This window comes from Panulirus ornatus, chromosome 58 (assembly GCF_036320965.1).
Source record: "Panulirus ornatus isolate Po-2019 chromosome 58, ASM3632096v1, whole genome shotgun sequence".
Classification (NCBI taxonomy): domain Eukaryota; kingdom Metazoa; phylum Arthropoda; class Malacostraca; order Decapoda; family Palinuridae; genus Panulirus; species Panulirus ornatus.
In genome coordinates this window covers 13,602,564-13,622,479 of record NC_092281.1, presented here as the reverse complement: position 1 = coordinate 13,622,479, position 19,916 = coordinate 13,602,564, and the positions used below count along the sequence as shown (strand labels likewise).

The 19,916-nt window shown below is 37.3% G+C and overlaps 2 protein-coding genes across 2 annotated transcripts in view; one reads left to right on the top strand and one right to left on the bottom strand.

Annotated features, from left to right (window-relative positions):
• Positions 1-907: 907 nt before the first annotated feature.
• Drep4 (DNA fragmentation factor-related protein 4) lies at positions 908-16,467 on the top strand. The gene is made up of 5 exons (XM_071695347.1): positions 908-1,140; positions 2,554-2,866; positions 4,392-4,563; positions 11,520-11,699; positions 12,771-16,467. Exons 1-5 carry the CDS (start codon positions 1,033-1,035, stop codon positions 13,156-13,158), a joined length of 1,161 nt encoding a protein of 386 aa, XP_071551448.1. The 5' UTR covers positions 908-1,032; the 3' UTR covers positions 13,159-16,467.
• The window catches only part of Rab3-GAP (Rab3 GTPase activating protein), a 55,833-nt gene continuing 49,685 nt past the window's right edge, over positions 13,769-19,916 (bottom strand). Inside the window, exon 26 of the mRNA XM_071695344.1 lies at positions 13,769-19,627. Coding sequence (XP_071551445.1) covers positions 19,460-19,627 — 168 coding nt within the window. The 3' untranslated portion in view covers positions 13,769-19,459. The remainder of the gene's footprint in view (positions 19,628-19,916) is intronic.

Genomic DNA, 19,916 nt, shown 5'->3' with positions numbered 1-19,916 from the left:
TACCATATTTCACGTTTTGTGCACGTTTAGGGATGTTGAAATGGGGGTGGGCCGGTTCAAGCCTCCCCTTGTTGCAACGCCAGTGGTAACTATCCTCTGAAATATATTTATGCTCACTTCAGATTTTTACGGTTCAAATGTTTGTTCTCAAGAGAAAAGGGGCCATGTCCACAACACAAAGAGATGCGTGTACTCGACGTATTTTGTCAAAATAAACTCTCAATCAATTGAATTCATCTCTTAAATATCTAGTCATTGTGATATTATCATATATTCTATGTAGTTCAGTGGTATTGTGTATTCTCGGTGTAATTCTTTACTTCATCAATCATTCTTACTTTGTGTCGTCAGTCATTCTGAATGTATTAAGAGGACCACATTAGAAATAGTGATTTGTATATACTTCACGTGCTATCTTCAGTGGAATACTTTCATTTCTGCAGTTTATGTACTTTCCCAAAATAAACTCAATCTCAGCTGAGGATATCATGACCATTAATCCTATATCGTTTTTGAGAATATAATGCTCATTACCTATGAGCATAAAAAAGTAAAGGATTCTCTTTTAGTAGTGAAGGCATACCTTGAAAAAAACTCATGCCCCTACGAGTCTGCAATCCAAACAATATACTTCTATTCACAAATTATTTCAAGGACTGTCTTCATTGCCCTAAAATGTCTTAGTTAGGGGGAACTGTTGACGCATTCCCGATTAAACAATTAAACCCACCAGCGAGTGCTGGACTCCTCTATAACAAGGTCCTTTTTTTTTTGGCCTATGTATGGAGACCAATGTTCACCCACAGTAAGGACAACAATAGTCACAACTTACTAAATGATTTCCTCAGATAATATAAAACTGAAACCGAATACATGCCCGGACTGCACTCTCTGGGGAACACGAACTGAACGCGTCCAAAGTTTGACGTGTGTATGTAAACACAGCGGAGGACTTCCTTGGGAGAGATAAGGGAATGGCTCTAAACTTTTATCCGTAACTACGAGAATTGACAGTTTCGATGAGGAGGTGACATGACGCACAGTTTCGTAGTGGTTGGACCAGGCAAGAGGAAGGTTGGGATTGTAGCATCAAACTTTGAAGAGTTCTTGAGGAAATGTCGAACCAAGTTTAAGTTCAAGGTAACATATCCATACGACTGAAGTACCAAGTGCAAGTTAAATGAAGCTGTCCCCATTCGTTGTGACGAAAAATCGACCTTTGTACATTGAGGACATTATTCTCATAAGTAATTGGTCAATTTCTGAAGAAATTGATATAGTTTCATAAAATTTGTTGTGTTGTTATTGTAAGTTTTATTAGTATCATTTTTTATCCCGGCTCATGCTGAGTATTATAATAACCATGGATTAGTGATATAATAAAGTTTTATATTTGTCCTTATTCCATTGATATGTAGAAAAACATGCACTGTGGGTTCACAGGAAAACAACAAAGATATACCAGAATTAAGAGAGTAATGGAATGGGTAGACTAAAGGCTTTTCATTTACCCATGTGACTTCGCATATTTTAACAAAATACATAAAGTGAAAAATTTAATATTTTACTGAGGATGAGAAAACCTATTAAGTTCATTAATAAGGGATCATTGCTTAGATAGTATACACTTTGAAGAGATGTTTGTATAAAACAATCATAGGATAATCTTATATGAAGCAGGAAATAAAGATGCGAGGAAATACTTTTATAGTATAAGAACGGTGGATTTAGTAAAGTGATTGAAGACAGGCAGATTAGAAAAATTTTACAAGTTGTATGACAGAGAGTCTCTGAGATCCCATACAGTACACATGAAAAAAATCCAGAGTGAAATGATGTCAACCTCACAATCACAGCCCAGCCTTATTAATATGACTGTCTACGACTGATGATGGTTCATAGCTTTATCGATGAACTACATTCATCTATCTCCTTTTGCATAACTGCAAAATGAATGTGCAATAATATGTATATATATGATAAAATTAGTTAACAGTCTAAGAAACTTGTCATCTAGCATTGAAATAGTAATGTATTTTCATGACTGTTGCTTGTATATTTTGACCAGATATACACTGAAAAATGTTAGTTATATTTTGACCAGAACATTGAAAATAGATATAAAACTTGATTGCAAAGGATGCAAGATGACATTTTCTTAGGTTCTGTATAATTTGTATGAGTGTATTATCAATCCTACTTAAGCCCATGTTTTCTTGTCCATACTACAGTCACATTATGTAATATTGTTCAATAAAATATAATACTCCAAATCATGCTCTGCAGTTATTTCTGTAATCTGAACAAACTATATAAAACACCTAAAACAAACTAACCAATTTCCAAACCTAGTTTCAGTGCAGAGTTAAACTGAGACTCTACCTCTATATAACCTGATGGCAAGATGGGTAATGCAGGAGAGGGAAATTGCGGGTTGAATTATAAATGAGTGTAAAATTATTGGATATTTCCTTATTTAGCTAAGGGCAGTATATGTAGCTTTATTCAGAGATACTAGTCTGAAATATTTACATAGTTTTTACCTATTTGCAGAAGGATGAAGAAATCATTGTTACCTTAGATGATAGCACAGAAATTGATGAGGAGTATTACGAAGTCCTCTCCAAAGATACAGAGCTCCATGTATCATCCTCAGGGGATTGTATAAAACAGGACTTCATCAATCAGTTGGCAGTATTCCTTTATATGTGCCTTGAACGTCAACCAAAAATTCATGACAAAGTCATGGAATGCTTTCAGGAACCTAAAAGTTGTAATCAGGCAACAGCTCTCCTAGGACTTTTAGCTAAGGCTGCTGATGCTGCACCAGTGAGTTCCAGAGACATTGACACTGACTGGTTTAAAGGTAATATTATCTGTATCTCTATGCAGTATGTATGTACACCATATCTTGCTCCATATATTTTTATCAGAGTTGTTTTTCCAAACTACCATCTTTGCAGATCTCACCACACTTATATACATACATATATATGTGTACAGATACATGAGACATACCTCTTCAAGTCCTGTACAAGATGTTGCTGGAGAAAGGTAACATGCTAAGGTAGTGAAAAAGAGCAGGTGTCATACCCATCTAAAGAGAGACTACGAAGAGGCACAATTACAGACCTGTCTCCTTGACAAGTGTGGTCTGTAAGACACTGGAAAAGTTACTTACAAAGCCAATGGATGACTTTCTCCAGAGGAGAACTTACCTAAGTGAAAGATAACAGTTTTAGTGAAAACACATCATGAGTAACAAGCCTCTTGGATTTCTATGAGAAAGTGAGCTCTGTCTTAGACGAAAGGGAAGGCTGGGTAGATTGTTTGTATCTTGACTGCCAGAAAGCATTTGACACTAATCCATGGTAGGCTAATTAAGAAGCTGGAATATCGGGTAGGAATCAGAGTGAAATTCCTTTAATGTACATAAGTGGAAGGGAAAAGAGGATACATCTGAGAAGCCCTCTCCAAATGGGTTGTATTAGTTCAAAATGATCTCTCAGTGGTTAGCAGTTATGCTGCCTGAGCTATATATTACAGAATTAATTTCTTTGACTTTGAAAGCTATTGTCTGGAACTGAATATTTTAAGATGTATACTTAACCCTTTCACCACCTCAGTATTGTGTCTTGTGTTGCTGTTGCTCTATGCATTATATTATGCTTTACTGTCTTCCACCTTCATTTAATGTCCCAGCTGATGTTTTCTCCCACCACTTAACCATAGATATCACAAGCAGCTTGTCATTACAGCTGACAAAAAATGTTTGTATATATATATATATATATATATATATGTTTGTTGTCTTCCTAGCGCTACCTCGCGCACATGAGGGGGGAGGGGGATGTTATTTCATGTGTGGCGGGGTGGCGATGGGAATGAATAAAGGCAGACAGTATGAATTATGTACATGTGTATAAATGTATATACACAAAATCCCACAAAAAAAGTGCTCATATAATTTTAATGAGATTAGGCATACATAGAATAAAATGCCTAAAAAAAAATATTTACTATACTTACATAGTTAAGAAGCATTTGTGTTACCACCTCAGGCCCTCCCCTCTCGAGTTAGCACCCCCAACCTTTTGAGTATTTCTTAATGTATATTGCATACATACTCTATTTTTTTTTCTTAATAGGATAAGTTAGTTTCTGAGGAATTGTACAATAACGGGTTAAGTACTTTATGTTTGTCATACCTATATCTTATACAGTGTTTCTTTTAAATAATTCTGCTTGCACATTTAGGATTTTAATTCATCATTGACTTTGTGTTGAAAACTTGAGTTAAGGTAATATACCTTCAAAATATATTAATCTTTAAGTTTTATGGGATGATGAGGAAGCAAAAGCCATATCTTTACAAACTCTAGTACCCACAGGACTTGATACAAAGTTCAAGACAAAAGAAGCTGTCTTGCGGAACAGTGCTGAATCAAGGATGCGAGGGTATTTAATGCGCACTAAACAAGAACTTCTAGATGGAGATCCTCCAGCAGATTCACCGTACAGACGTGCTTTTCTTTTCTTTAAACAACAGTTGTGTGATTGTAGGTAAGATCTATGAATTTAGTATTGAGTGAAGGGATGGGGATGACTTGAATTTTCTAAGCAGCAACCAGGTAAAATTCAGCATTGTGATTCGAGCGTGGAGGATAATACTACTATTCATAATGAATTATCAGTAAACTTTGACAAATTTCAGAATAACCCCTCTCGTTTTTCATTTTCCAAAAGAAGGAACAGAGAAGGGGGCCAAGTGAGGATGTTCCCTCAAAGGCTCAGTCCTCTGTTCTTAACGCTACCTCGCTAATGCGGGAAATAGCGAATAGTATATATGGAGTGAAAAAGATTTTGTATGATCGGGGCCTAAACATGCAGGAGGGTGAAAGGAGGGCAAGGAATAGAGTGAATTGGAGCGATGTGGTATACCGGGGTTGACGTGCTGTCAGTGGATTGAATCAAGGCATGTGAAGCGTCTGGGGTAAACCATGGAAAGCTGTGTAGGTATGTATATTTGCGTGTGTGGACGTATGTATATACATGTGTATAGGGGGGGTTGGGCCATTTCTTTCGTCTGTTTCCTTGCGCTACCTCGCAAACGCGGGAGACAGCGACAAAGTATAATAAATAAATAAAAAATATATATATATATATATATATATATATATATATATTTTTCTTTCTTTTCTTTCATACTATTCGCCATTTCCCGCATCAGCGAGGTAGCGTTAAGAACAGAGGACTGGGCCTCTGAGGAAACATCCTCACCCGGCCCCCTTCTCTGTTCCTTCCTTTGGAAAAAAAAAAAAAAAAAAAAAAAAAAAAAAAAAAAAAAAAAAAAAAAGAATACTTCCCACGTATTCCCTGCGTGTCGTAGAAGGCGACTGGGCCTCTGAGGAAACATCCTCACCCGGCCCCCTTCTCTGTTCCTTCCTTTGGAAAAAAAAAAAAAAAAAAAAAAAAAAAAAAAAAAAAAAAAAAAAAAGAATACTTCCCACGTATTCCCTGCGTGTCGTAGAAGGCGACTAAAAGGGGAGGAAGCGAGGGGCTGGAAATCCTCCCCTCTCATTTTTTTTTAACTTTCCAAAAGAAGGAACAGAGAAGGGGGCCAGGTGAGGATATTCCCTCAAAGGCCCAGTCCTCTGTTCTTAATGCTACCTCGCTAACACGGGAAATGGCGAATAGTTTGAAAGAAAAGAAAGATATATATATATATATATATATATATATATATATATATATATATATATATATATATATATATATATTTTTTTTTTTTTTTTTTTTTTTTATACTTTGTCGCTGTCTCCCGCGTTTGCGAGGTAGCGCAAGGAAACAGACGAAAGAAAAGGCCCCCCCCCCCCATACACATGTACATACACACGTCCACACACGCAAATATACATACCTACACAGCTTTCCATGGTTTACCCCAGACGCTTCACATGCCTTGATTCAATCCACTGACAGCACGTCAACCCCTGTATACCACATGACTCCAATTCACTCTATTCCTTGCCCTCCTTTCACCCTCCTGCATGTTCAGGCCCCGATCACACAAAATCTTTTTCACTCCATCTTTCCACCTCCAATTTGGTCTCCCTCTTCTCCTCGTTCCCTCCACCTCCGACACATATATCCTCTTGGTCAATCTCTCCTCACTCATTCTCTCCATGTGCCCAAACCATTTCAAAACACCCTCTTCTGCTCTCTCAACCACGCTCTTTTTATTTCCACACATCTCTCTTACCCTTACGTTACTTACTCGATCAAACCACCTCACACCACACATTGTCCTCAAACATCTCATTTCCAGCACATCCATCCTCCTGCGCACATCTCTATCCATAGCCCACGCCTCGCAACCATACAACATTGTTGGAACCACTATTCCCTCAAACATACCCATTTTCGCTTTCCGAGATAATGTTCTCGACTTCCACACATTTTTCAAGGCTCCCAAAATTTTCGCCCCCTCCCCCACCCTATGATCCACTTCCGCTTCCATGGTTCCATCCGCTGACAGATCCACTCCCAGATATCTAAAACACTTCACTTCCTCCAGTTCTTCTCCATTCAAACTCACCTCCCAATTGACTTGACCCTCACCCCTACTGTACCTAATAACCTTGCTCTTATTCACATTTACTCTCAACTTTCTTCTTCCACACACTTTACCAAACTCAGTCACCAGCTTCTGCAGTTTCTCACATGAATCAGCCACCAGCGCTGTATCATCAGCGAACAACAACTGACTCACTTCCCAAGCTCTCTCATCCCCAACAGACTTCATACTTGCCCCTCTTTCCAGGACTCTTGCATTTACCTCCCTTACAACCCCATCCATAAACAAATTAAACAACCATGGAGACATCACACACCCCTGCCGCAAACCTACATTCACTGAGAACCAATCACTTTCCTCTCTTCCTACACGTACACATGCCTTACATCCTCGATAAAAACTTTTCACTGCTTCTAACAACTTGCCTCCCACACCATATATTCTTAATACCTTCCACAGAGCATCTCTATCAACTCTATCATATGCCTTCTCCAGATCCATAAATGCTACATACAAATCCATTTGCTTTTCTAAGTATTTCTCACATACATTCTTCAAAGCAAACACCTGATCCACACATCCTCTACCACTTCTGAAACCGCACTGCTCTTCCCCAATCTGATGCTCTGTATATATATATATATATATGTATATATATATATTTTTTTTTTTTTTTTTTTTTATACTTTGTCGCTGTCTCCCGCGTTTGCAAGGTAGCGCAAGGAAACAGACGAAAGAAATGGCCCAACCCTCCCCATACACATGTACATACACACGTCCACACACGCAAATATACATACCTACACAGCTTTCCATGGTTTACCCCGGACGCTTCACATGCCTTGATTCAATCCACTGACAGCACGTCAACCCCTGTATACCACATCGCTCCAATTCACTCTATTCCTTGCCCTCCTTTCACCCTCCTGCATGTTCAGGCCCCGATCACACAAAATCCTTTTCACTCCATCTTTCCACCTCCAATTTGGTCTCCCTCTTCTCCTCGTTCCCTCCACCTCCGACACATATATCCTCTTGGTCAATCTTTCCTCACTCATTCTCTCCATGTGCCCAAACCATTTCAAAACACCCTCTTCTGCTCTCTCAACCACGCTCTTTTTATTTCCACACATCTCTCTTACCCTTACGTTACTTACTCGATCAAACCACCTCACACCACACATTGTCCTCAAACATCTCATTTCCAGCACATCCATCCTCCTGTGCACAACTCTATCCATAGCCCACGCCTCGCAACCATACAACATTGTTGGAACTACTATTCCTTCAAACATACCCATTTTTGCTTTCCGGGATAATGTTCTCGACTTCCACACATTTTTCAAGGCTCCCAAAATTTTCGCCCCCTCCCCCACCCTATGATCCACTTCCACTTCTATGGTTCCATCCGCTGACAGATCCACTCCCAGATATCTAAAACACTTCACTTCCTCCAGTTTTTCTCCATTCAAACTCACCTCCCAATTGACTTGACCCTCAACCCTACTGTACCTAATAACCTTGCTCTTATTCACATTTACTCTTAACTTTCTTCTTCCACACACTTTACCAAACTCCGTCACCAGCTTCTGCAGTTTCTCACATGAATCCGCCACCAGCGCTGTATCATCAGCGAACAACAACTGACTCACTTCCCAAGCTCTCTCATCCCCAACAGACTTCATATATATATATATATATATATATATATATATATATATATATATATATATATATATGGAAAGTTCTGTGGGGCCTGGATGTGGAAAGGGAGCTGTGGATTCGGTGCATTATTACATAACAGCTAGAGACTGAGTGTGAACGAATGGGGCCTTTGTTGTCTTTTCCTAGCACTACCTCGCACACATGAGGGGGTTGTTATTCCATGTGTGGCGAGGTGGCGATGGGAATGAATAAAGGCAGACAGTATGAATTATGTACATGTGTATATATATATGTATACAGTGAGATGTATAGGTATGTATACTTGCGTGTGTTGGACGTGTATGTATATACATGTGTATGTGGGTGGGTTGGGCCATTCTTTCGTCTGTTTCCTTGCGCTACCTCGCTAACGCGGGAGACAGCGACAAAGCAACATTAAATAATAAATAAATATATATATACACCTAATTACCTTTTCAGCTTCAGTAAGGTAGTGTCAGCAGTGGCAGCTCATGGATAGGAATGGCTGAGCTGCAGCCTCCCTGTTGTTGCACTGGTAAATGTACAATATATCTACACCTAAAGCTGATATAACATGTGTCAACCCATGCCTACAAAGTTCTTATTAAATATTGCTTTCTAAACATAATGAATATATGTATTCAGTGAAAACTATGAAAACACACTTAACTACTTCACATCTGTTTTACACAAAGACATCAGTTCAGCAGAGGTCAGCCAAGCCAAATTGGAGCTGCAGTATTTACAGCACCATTGTGCTATACTGTATTGTACTATACTGCATTCATATTATGACAAACTATTAGCTCTGGTAACTTGGCATTAACAAAGTATTTCCTGTGCAAATCCACAATGAAGAACAAAAGCTTGAAAGTACATGTGAATACATGAAAGATGGTTTGCAGAAATTCAAGAAATACCATGGTATCAAATTTTTTGAAAGTTTGTGGTTGATAAGATATAGGCAGATCATGAAGCTAATGAAAGTTATATTAATGGGTTTGCTCAGCTAATTTTGGACAGTAACCTTTCAGCTGAACAAATCTACAGTACAGACAAAATTAGCTTATGCTGCTGGTATGACTATAGGAAAATGCTAACTGGCTGGTAAGAGAACACCAACAGGTACTAAGGATGCCAAGGAGGGTTAACTGCCCTTGCTTGTACCAGTGGATCTGGCTGTAATCAGTAAGAGCAGGTGTCCTATGTGCCTCAAAGGTATTCAGACATAGCCGCTTTACTACTTTGCCAGTAAGGTAGCCTATGTCATCAGAAACTTATTTACTGATTGGTTTAAGAGCCACTTTGCACCAGAGGTTAGGCTGCTGGACCTAATTCAGCCTGTGGACAAGCATTTGTGGTCCATGAAATAGGGTGCTTAGTGCTGTAAACAGAGGTCTGGGAGTGGAAGGCTTCCAAAAGGAGTTTACAGTTAAGGACACCCTCTTAGTATCAGCTGATGCCTGGGGCTTTGGCAATAAAACCACTGTGACAGATGATGGGCACAATCTTTGGTCTAGGATGATATTCAGTGAATGCGATAATGCTAAAGAGGACATGGATAGCAAATGATCATGGAAGAAATCATAGTTATCTAAGTTTCATCAATAGAGCTTGTCCGCATTTGCCTATATTGGTCATGAGTTATCACATCATCATGAACCCCTTGATATTTTGTAAAACCACTTTCTGTGCAATTGTCTGTAGCGCCTGATATGTAGATATGGGCACATTTCATAATCATTATCCAAAGAAGTTTTTTAGTCATTACTGGGTCCTGCTGGCAAAGATATGTCTCCTGTTTTTCATGTCATACGAAAAGACATGTTAACAAAGACACATCATTATGCACTGTGCTGCTTGGCATATCATATAAGATCTTTTACAGTCATTGACACATCATGTTTTGTACTGCTGAATGTCATAGATTGGAGACATTATGCAGTCAAAGAAATGTCCCTGGTGTGCTACCTGATCCATCACAGGAGACCTTGAATACTTAGAGAATCACAAGCATGTGTTGTGCTACTTGATACATCATGGGAGATCTCTCACAGTCCATAAAGTGTCAGCGTATGCTCTTCTTCGTTAGAATACATGAAAGGAAACCTTTGATAGTCAGAGACATGCCAGCATGTTTTATGCTATTTGATATGATTATAGGAGGTAACTACATGCAATCAAAGACATGTTAACTTACACTGTGCTCCCTGGCACATTATAAGGAGAGACATTGTTCACTTAGACAACACAATCATCATAGGCTGTGCTGCTTGACACACCATAGGAGGAGAAACCATACTGACAAAGCTACATACATCAATATGCACTGTTCTGTTTGATATGAAAGAGGATGCAACATTGTGTAGTCAGAGACATGGCATCATTAGGTATGCTGCATGTTGCATATAGGATAAGACTGTGCTGGTAAAGACATGTTATCATGGCTGTGCAGCTTGACATTCCATGTCTCTACCCTCATGTATCTTGGCAGGTAGATGTGTTTATTATACATTATCCAGATTTTTATTTCATCAAATCACTGAAGTAAATTGTCATTAACCTCTTTATGTCATTGTCATCAATCCGGTGAAGGCATATAACTTTGACTTTAAATTGTGGGTGTAATATCAGTTGTACTTCTCAGCACTGATCCAAAAGTCATCGCTACATTTCACCTTGCTCTGTGTTGTTTCATGTTTCATACAACAAGACATTGTACATGCAAAGAAACTTAAGCATGTATCTGCCTCTTGTTCTTGTTTCATCTTTGAGTAGTTTGCCATCTCTTATTTCTTAGTTTTTCCACACATTCACTTTTTTCATTTCTTTTTACATACACCCTATCAAATAGCTCACTGTCAATGGACTTATAGGTCCACTTTAAGCCTTCCTCTCTAATTTCCTCCTTCATAAATGTAACTTTTGGTGCTTTTCCCCTTCCTACTCTACAGTATATCCTCATCATTCTCATACAATCTATGTGTGCTTGGTGATGGATGTGCAGAATGTATTTGGTTACTTATTTCTAAGTACAAGTGAGCAGTTGTTGGCAGAGGTAGCATAACTACTAATGGCAATTAGTGAATAATAAGATTTATATCAGTTTTAGTATTGAGATTTATGGTGAATTTTCCTACCTTGTAATCATATTCAGATAAAAACATGGACAATTGCCATTTACCCATAGTTCTTTTCATATCTTGGATTCAAAAAAGAGCCTTTCTTAGACTCAAACTTTTCTTCTCTTGCACAGGCACAATGCTGGTTACTTTGACCGCACAGCTCAACCTGGTAAACGCTTGTGTGATATGAATGGCCTGTTTCAGTGTGAGGGTCCCTATGATGAGGATAAGTGTTCAACTTTCCATTTCATCAACCCTTACACATCAAGGGAGGCTAGGATCATATTTTCTACCTGGAATTTTGATCATATGTAAGTTTAATTTATTTACTTGTATGCTATTTTATAGTTAGGAGCTTTGCATTAAATATTTAATATATGGTACCATTGTAAAGTATCCCTCATGTATATTGATTAATATCCTTTAACTTTATCCCATTCATCATTAGTTTGCAGTTCACTTTCATTGAATTTCATGGCCCATGTGTATCCATGTAATTCGAGAATTGCATAGGAGAACGTGACCCTTTTTTGCATTTAATTTTGAATGTTAAAGTACATGCCAATAAACTATTAAAGTGAAAGGTATTAAAGACCTCATAAAATGGGAAGTCAGACTGTTGAGGAAAGGAGTTACATTTTCTTCATTTCTCACCAATCACAAACCAAGTTAAATATAATGGTCCAGCCACATACTGGCTTGGCTTAAGGGTACTAACCAATGGCAGCCATACCTAAACAAAGGTATTGTCTTCCAAAAATATCTTTTGAATGCCAGAGCTCCTATTGATTAATCTCATCCGATGAAAGATTTCTGAGGAAAACTAAGATAGCCTAACCTTATACAAAAGAGTCCTGGAGAGAGTTTTGGTTGTCAAAGGATAACTGACTTCATGACGCATTATTTGTGTTATTTTCCAAAAAAAATTTAAGTTCCACAAAAATAGAGCTGATGTAATCAGCAGCAACAGCAAATTTCATCACAGATTTAGTTTTAACAAAAGCAAGAGACCACTACCTATTTTATTTCCCATCACTGTTAAACAGTGTACCCAGGAATTGCACATTTAGCAAGAGAATCTCACTGTTGACTGCATGACATCTAACATTTGAATTCTCTTATTAATAAATGGAAGTGTATGATTTTATGCACCGACAATAATATGCATTTTTTTTCTTTTGCTTGCAGACATTTTGAACAGCACAAGGGTTTATAAGTGACTGCAGCTGACACTTTTGATTGTTATTACTACACTAGGGTCAGCTTCAGATTTTTATGAAGAATATACAGTAATCCTATTTTTTTAGGTATAACTGTTTGTTGTTTATTTTTAACAAATAGTTATTTTGCTACTGATGTTCAAATGTAATACCACATTCCAGGATAGAAAAGTCAAGAACAATTCTACCGACTTTAAAAACTGCCCTATCTGGCCCAAAAGCATCATCTGTGAATCTTTCCTACTTTCATGAATTACTTTTCCTCCATCAAAATGCCAGTGACCACAACTCTTCCGGCAACCTGAAACTCGTTCACATAGCTTGTCATGTCAAGAAACCTCATGAGCTTCAGTGTGACAGTAGGAAAATATTTCTGTCCCAGGAGACTACATTTGCAAAGGATGTTATTGATGGACAATTACGACAGCAGTCTCCATCCACAAGGATAACTAGATTTAGAGGGAAAAGGAAACAATCTGAGTTGGACCACAGTAGAAAGATTGCCCGACCAAAAAAACTTCACTGTAGTAGAGTAAATGGGTACAGGTGAAGTGAAGTGGTGGTACATAGAGTAGAAGTGATTTAAGTAACACTTAAATACGGAAGGTAAATGTAGATGTACAGTACACATTAAGAAAATTTATCTACAAGGGAAACTCAGAATTGAGTTGCTGTGTTAGCTTTTATAAAGTCAAAAACTTATTTTTCTTACCTTAGTGCATTGTGGTAAGTTAATCATGCAATGTAATTTTATGAAAAGGGTTTCATTTGCTTGAAACAATTCGATGTTTTCTTCTAAGACTAAGGCTCTCAGTTTGCTCTGAAAAAATTAAGCCTGTCAGTATTTAATGACACTTTATATACCTTTTGATACCCTAAAAGCAAAGTACATTGTACAGATGGGTCGCAATATTGTGTGATTTATTGCATCCTTTTTGATATGTTGCAAGTACTTAAATTACTCTCTTTTTAATATATTGTGAGCCATCATAATACAATTTAAACCATCCAAATCACTCTTCTGTCCAGAATAGTCATCTCACACTTGTGAATGATATTAATTATATATACTTTTCAAAACCTTGCTTTTGTAGTTAACTGAAATTAAATTATATATGAAGAAAATAATTGAAAAATTGGTGGTCAGGGAGGCAAGTGGATCATCTTTTGGTTCAAGGCATTCATCTTTATTTGGTGAATGGTACAATGTAATATTTTTTACATATTTTTCTGAACAGTTCTCCTTGATAGGTTCTTTCCTAAAGTAAGAACTAAGAATTATCTAGATATTCATAAAAATATAGGAAATCCTTACCTATGTCCCATGCTCTTTTGTTCAAAATATTCATCTTCCTCTTGGTGAATGATACAGTAAATAGTATTTTTCATTTTTAGTATAACATATTTCTTTATAGTAGGTTCTTAACTAATTCTTGCACTAAAAGTAAATTACATATTAATAAAAGTAATGGAGAAATGGTTGGTTGAACATTTTGAATTGTAGGGAGGTGAGTGGATCACCTTTCAGTTCTAATCATTCATCTTTTACTAGGGGAATGATACAGGAAATTGTTTCCTATATTTTTCTTTCTACAAATTCTCTTCAGTAGGTTCTTACATAATGCATGAAATAAGAATGATTTACAGTTCATGAAAGTAGGAAAAAACCTACCTACACTTGGAGTCTTGATTGATCTTCTATGAAAAACATTTATCTTACACTCTGAGAATAAAAATCTGGGTGAAACAAATGGTGTGACAGATAGGCAGATTAGTGTATGATTTTCTATAATACTGTATATTATTTTCAATGTTTAATAACATTTTAGGTACTATTTCATGTATTTTTGGCTTACATTCCCTATTTATATCTCTGATGCTTGTTCATTCATGGAACCTCTTCAAGGGGATGGCCATGGCAATAGTCTCCATAGCTAGTGAAGTCCAGTCTGCTTCTCAGTCTTTAGTGCCTCATCTTTAACAGGTAACTAGTAGAGGGCAACTTTATCACAATGTTTGCAGAGGTTCCTACCTAATGTTCTAACTGATTACTTCTATCTAATGCCCCTGCTTAATGTTCGGACATACTACTTCACCTAATGTTTCTACCTATTTTCCTGCCTAATTGTTCTGACATACTACTACTATCTGTTGCTCATACAATTTAGCCAAAAGGCAAAGCTAGCATATAATGCTTATTGCAGGAAAATCTAGTTATAAAGAATGAGCTGTGTCTGTTAATTGTTGTCAAGAGTTATGGGTGACAAGGAGAGATTGTTTGTTGTGAACGGAATGCCAGTAGTCCATGTGTGGTTGAGGCAGAAAGAAAAGACAACTACTTGGGTCAGAGGAGTATTGACAAACATTGAAGTGCTGGCTCAGTATGTAGCTGTCACTAACCCTCCTGATACCCTGACAGGTAGTACTGGTAACATGCCTCCATGGTCATTGGCTGCCTACCAACTACTACCTACCTACATTCCCTAACTCTGTTTACATGAAAATTGGTATCACAGTGTACTGTGAATTGATATATTGCAAATATTTTTAGTACTTACCTTGTTATGTTTTATGCATGACCTATTTGTACCATCAAAATTAATTCCACCAAAAACCAAAGGTGTTTTGTGTATTAAGGCTTTTTCTGATCTTTCCATTTTACTCACATCCCTACTTCTCACTGAGCCAGACATTTAGGCTCATTCCAAAAACTGCCCAACATGATTTGTTACATTTTGTCTTCAAATGACAAGTCAGTTCCTTATTAGGCTATTTCATAATGTTTTTGATCATTCGCTATTGAGAGTCTTGTGACATGCCTAAACAAAGTTGCATCGACCCCACTCTCGTAGAAAGGTAGAGAGAGAGAGAGAGAGAGAGAGAGAGAGAGAGAGAGAGAGAGAGAGAGAGAGAATTAGTATAGCTTCAACCCAGTGGGTCTTTGGGAAATTTGGTATGTAGCATGACATTTGTTCATGACCTGAACATGGAGGGAATTTAGAAATCCATGTATTAGGTTGTGCAGTTTTGTACATCTTATTTTCTTCAAGAGTTCCTCAAACTGAAGTGAAAATCTTGGTGAAATAGGTAGCTTCAAAGTTACATAGTTGACGTATTTCTAGTTCAATTTTTATAGTATTTAAGATGGAAACAGTTCTTGATAACTTGTGATTCTAAGTATATCTGTATTACATAGGATATTTATAACTCATGTTTGAGACAATTCTCCAAGAGGTATTCAAAATTATCAACATTTTCACAAGCATACAAATCTTATGTCAGTGGAGAAGAAGGGAGTCAAGGACAACTGTACTCTTTTAAAAATAAGATATATGTTGATTCATAGTATCCACAAAATTTGTTAAAGGTATGTCTTCTAAGTGTAACCATAATATGTATCCATCTATATCTTTGATGGCTGTTACCTCTGGGAACTCCCATCAAAAAGGTGGCCATAGAAAAAGTCTCCACTTATTCCTGTCCTGATATGCCTCCTTTGCATAACTTTTGCAACTGTACAAACAATGCAGATTCATGAACATGTTTGTGATGAAGTTGTTTGTGTATATATCTGCTTTTATATCTTTTGGTTTTTCAATAAAAAATATTGTTTTTATCATTAGCATGTTTATACTTTCTTGGAAGGGTCATAAAAAATTCTATTTGTACACTTATGAAAATATTCATAACTGAGAACTGCCCTCACGGAAATGACTTTTTCTGTGAAAGTAACTGTGATTCTGCTTTAAGCTTGGTGCATTTTTTTCATAAAAATTTTCCCAGTGAAGCAAGTTGTTGATTCTGATTTGAATTGAATACTTGTATTTTGTTAAAATCATTAAAAATAATACATGACTGCTACTTTGTTTGAGATATATTTCCTGTGCTCTTCACAATAAGAAAGACGTATGCTTGGCAAGCAGTCCACTTAAAGCAGCTGGACCATAAAACATATGGCTTACCTCCCATTCACATAAGAACAAGACAGTATGTGTTTATGCAGACAAGATTGTAACAAGTATGCAAAATGTGACACCATTAGGTGCATCCAGAATTAGTTTACCTACAGTTTCATCTCCAGATGATCTTGCCCCTTCTTCCACCTAATAATGCCACTTGCCCCTCTAGCTCAACTCACTTCTACTGTACAAGGCTCACTTTTGTTAGATGTCCAATACTTTTACCATGTCTGGGGTATAGAGTAATAATCTAAATCACACATATAAATGTACCTGAGAATGGTTCTTAAGTCTGTGAGGTAGGGTCAACAACAAAGCAAAGCCCTCATACACTTGATCCATTCGCTAGCTGTCATGTGTAATGCATCAAACCATAGCCCCCTAGCTGCAACCAGGCCCCACAGACTTTTCCATGATTTCTCCCAGCTGCTTCATATGCCCTTGTTCAGTCCACTGACAGCATGTTGCCCCCTGTATACCAAATCACACCAGTTCACTCTATGCCATGCATGCCTTTCACTGTCTTACATGTTCAGGATCAATGCACTCAAAATCTTATTCACTCCTTCCTTCTATCACAAGTTTGGTCTCCCCTTTCTCCCTGTCCCCTCCACTTCTGACAAATATAACCTCTTTATCAACCTCTCCATATGTCCAAAGCATTTTAGTACACCCCCTTCAGCTCTCTCTCAATGATACACTTCTCATTACCACACCTCTCTTTTACTTTACCATTGCTTACTTGATCAATCATCCTCAAACATTTCATTTCCAACACATTCACCCTCTTCTGAACATTCTCTTGTATACCTCACTGTTCCACATCCAGACAACACTGTTGGGACTATCATGCCTTCAAACATACCAATTTTCACCCTCCCATATAGTGACCTCTTCACAATGCCTCCATCAAGTAATGATCAAACATCCCACCAGCTGGCCCTCTCAGCCCATTCACATCCAAGAATCTCTCTGTTGCACACCTACCAATCTCTTCATAAGCCAAAAATGTCTGCTTGCAATCTATCCTACTTACCCAAATACACTTTTGTGAAATATGAATATATGGGATGGGAGGAAAGCAAATGAAAGAAGTAAAGGGTGTTTACCAAGAGATTAAGGCATGTGAGTGAGTAGGAAGACAGCAGGGTGAGTGGTTCTTGGTGAAAGTGGGTCTGCAATACAAATGTGTGATGTCACTATGGCTGTTTAAATTTGTTTAAGGATAGGGTGGTGAAGGAGGTGAAGGTAATGGTCATAGACAGATGGACAGGTCTGAAGTTTTGTTAGAGACTGGGAGATAAGTTGTCTGCTGCTAATAACACAGTACTGGTGGCAGATTTGAGTAAGAAACTCCAAAAAATGATCTGACCAAATACTGACTCACTGACCTGAATTCATCTACATGAACTGGATCAAGGCTGAGTTTCATGCCAAAAATCATTCAACTCTGTTTTGGATTTATGACTGAAATGTTAACTACTTGGACAGCCAGCTAAACAAGAGCAGGAAACCAGTTAGAGGTGGTGTCCATCATCGTACTGCATTCTCTTTAAGGAAAGGCAACAGCAAATCTGCATGCTATAAATGTTTTACTCAAGAGCAATTCACACTGATGTGAAACACTGGAGATCATGAATCGTATATCTCTAAGTGCCTACAAAGCAGAAAGACCAAGTACAGCACTGCCATTCAGTGATTAGTCTTGTCAGTATGGTAGGGTTTTGTTTATATTACTGGCTAATCACAAAAGATGTTGCTACCTGCTAATCTGGGGCCAGTAAGATGATGTATTTATGGATTCATTGAGAAAATTCTATAACAATAAAAGTGTACCCAAGACTCCCAAACAAAATGCCTTCACTTGTATTAGGCTCAGAAAATGAGCTGTTTGTATGCATAACCCATGCCAATATATGACTCATTTCGTAGATAAATGGTTGCAAAAAGCATGAAAATCTTTATAGAATAACTTTATAAAACTTTGCTTTCACGTGATTATTAAATACTATTAACATCAAAGAAGTAAAACAAGAACCTCCTCCACACTATTCATCCCAAGAGTTTCTTTACCTACTTCTGTTTATCAGACGCCTTCTCGAATTATTAAAAACATCTGGGCTCATAGTGTAGGGATCAACCCTTCCTTTATACACACAAACACACACACATATACACGTGCACACACACACACACACACATATATATATACATATAGCTCACTCTATAAAGTCCACAAATTATAAAATTTTCAGTGTTCAGACTCTTACGGACAATAACAAATTAAACATATATACACACAAAACATATTAATCACTTCTGGATTAAGAAAAGCTGTTAGTACTACTAATTCCTTATCTGCTGCAAAATCTGGAAAGAAAAATCAAACCTTTACCCAACACAGTTTGTGTTCATATTGGTTTGCTATAAACCAATATTTCAGCCAATGTTACATACCTGGAGAAAAACAAGCAATAACCATCATTGTCTGCAGTATCCTTTGATTGTGCACATGAACACAGTACTCCCTTATCCTCCTTTCTTTATCTTAACTAAAGTATCCTACAATGGATGATGAGAGGAGATGGATAGTTTGTCTCAAGTGTGTATGTACAGCAAGATTATATAATAATGATATACTTCAATTTATACATATGATACAATGTATTCTGATTAATTAATATATAATAATCTTAGTAACAATAACTCCAACATCAAAATCTCTTAAAAAGTTTTAACGTACGATCTGACAAAATGTTTAGAACCTAAAATGTATAGTATATATTAAAATCTATTCATTATAATCTAGCAAGTCAAGAATGGCTACCTTAAAAAATGAAAGACTTTTCATTTAAAATAATCCCTGTTCAAGCATGTTTTAACATTCAACAACTACGTAGACAAGAAATTTCTATCTTGTATAAATGCAGATAAAGTATCATACAGTGCTGTAGCCATCTTGCATTCCTGAGTGGATTCTGGGAGAAGGTTGAGGGCCCGGGTGAGTAGCACAACAGTTTGTTCCAGTGGCACAATTGGACAGCGAAGACTCCCAGAATCCTTTAAAATAAAATGTGTTTTAGCAATACGGTACCTATAAGCACCGTAAACCTACAAGTATGTCCCATGTGGATTTGACATACAAGGTAATATCTCTTCAACCTAAACTAAGTGGTGTACTACTTGAGAGATATTTAAAGTTTTGGGAGTAAAATCATGTATCATAATTCATGTGTCCTTTTATTAAATTTTTACTATCGATATGTGAATAAACATTCAGCAATATGATCCCTCAACCATGTAGTACTTGACCTAAAGGTAACTTACCAATGTAGTATCTTATTTTGAC

What these genes read in the sequence shown, in the direction of transcription:
- Drep4 (XM_071695347.1), top strand. Translation starts at nt 1,033, where the DNA reads ATGACGCACAGTTTCGTAGTGGTTGGACCAGGCAAGAGGAAGGTTGGG. An exon ending in GAACCAAGTTTAAGTTCAAG is followed by an intron (nt 1,141 to 2,553) that starts GTAACATATCCA and finishes ACCTATTTGCAG; the next exon opens with AAGGATGAAGAAATCATTGT. An exon ending in CAACAGTTGTGTGATTGTAG is followed by an intron (nt 4,564 to 11,519) that starts GTAAGATCTATG and finishes TCTCTTGCACAG; the next exon opens with GCACAATGCTGGTTACTTTG.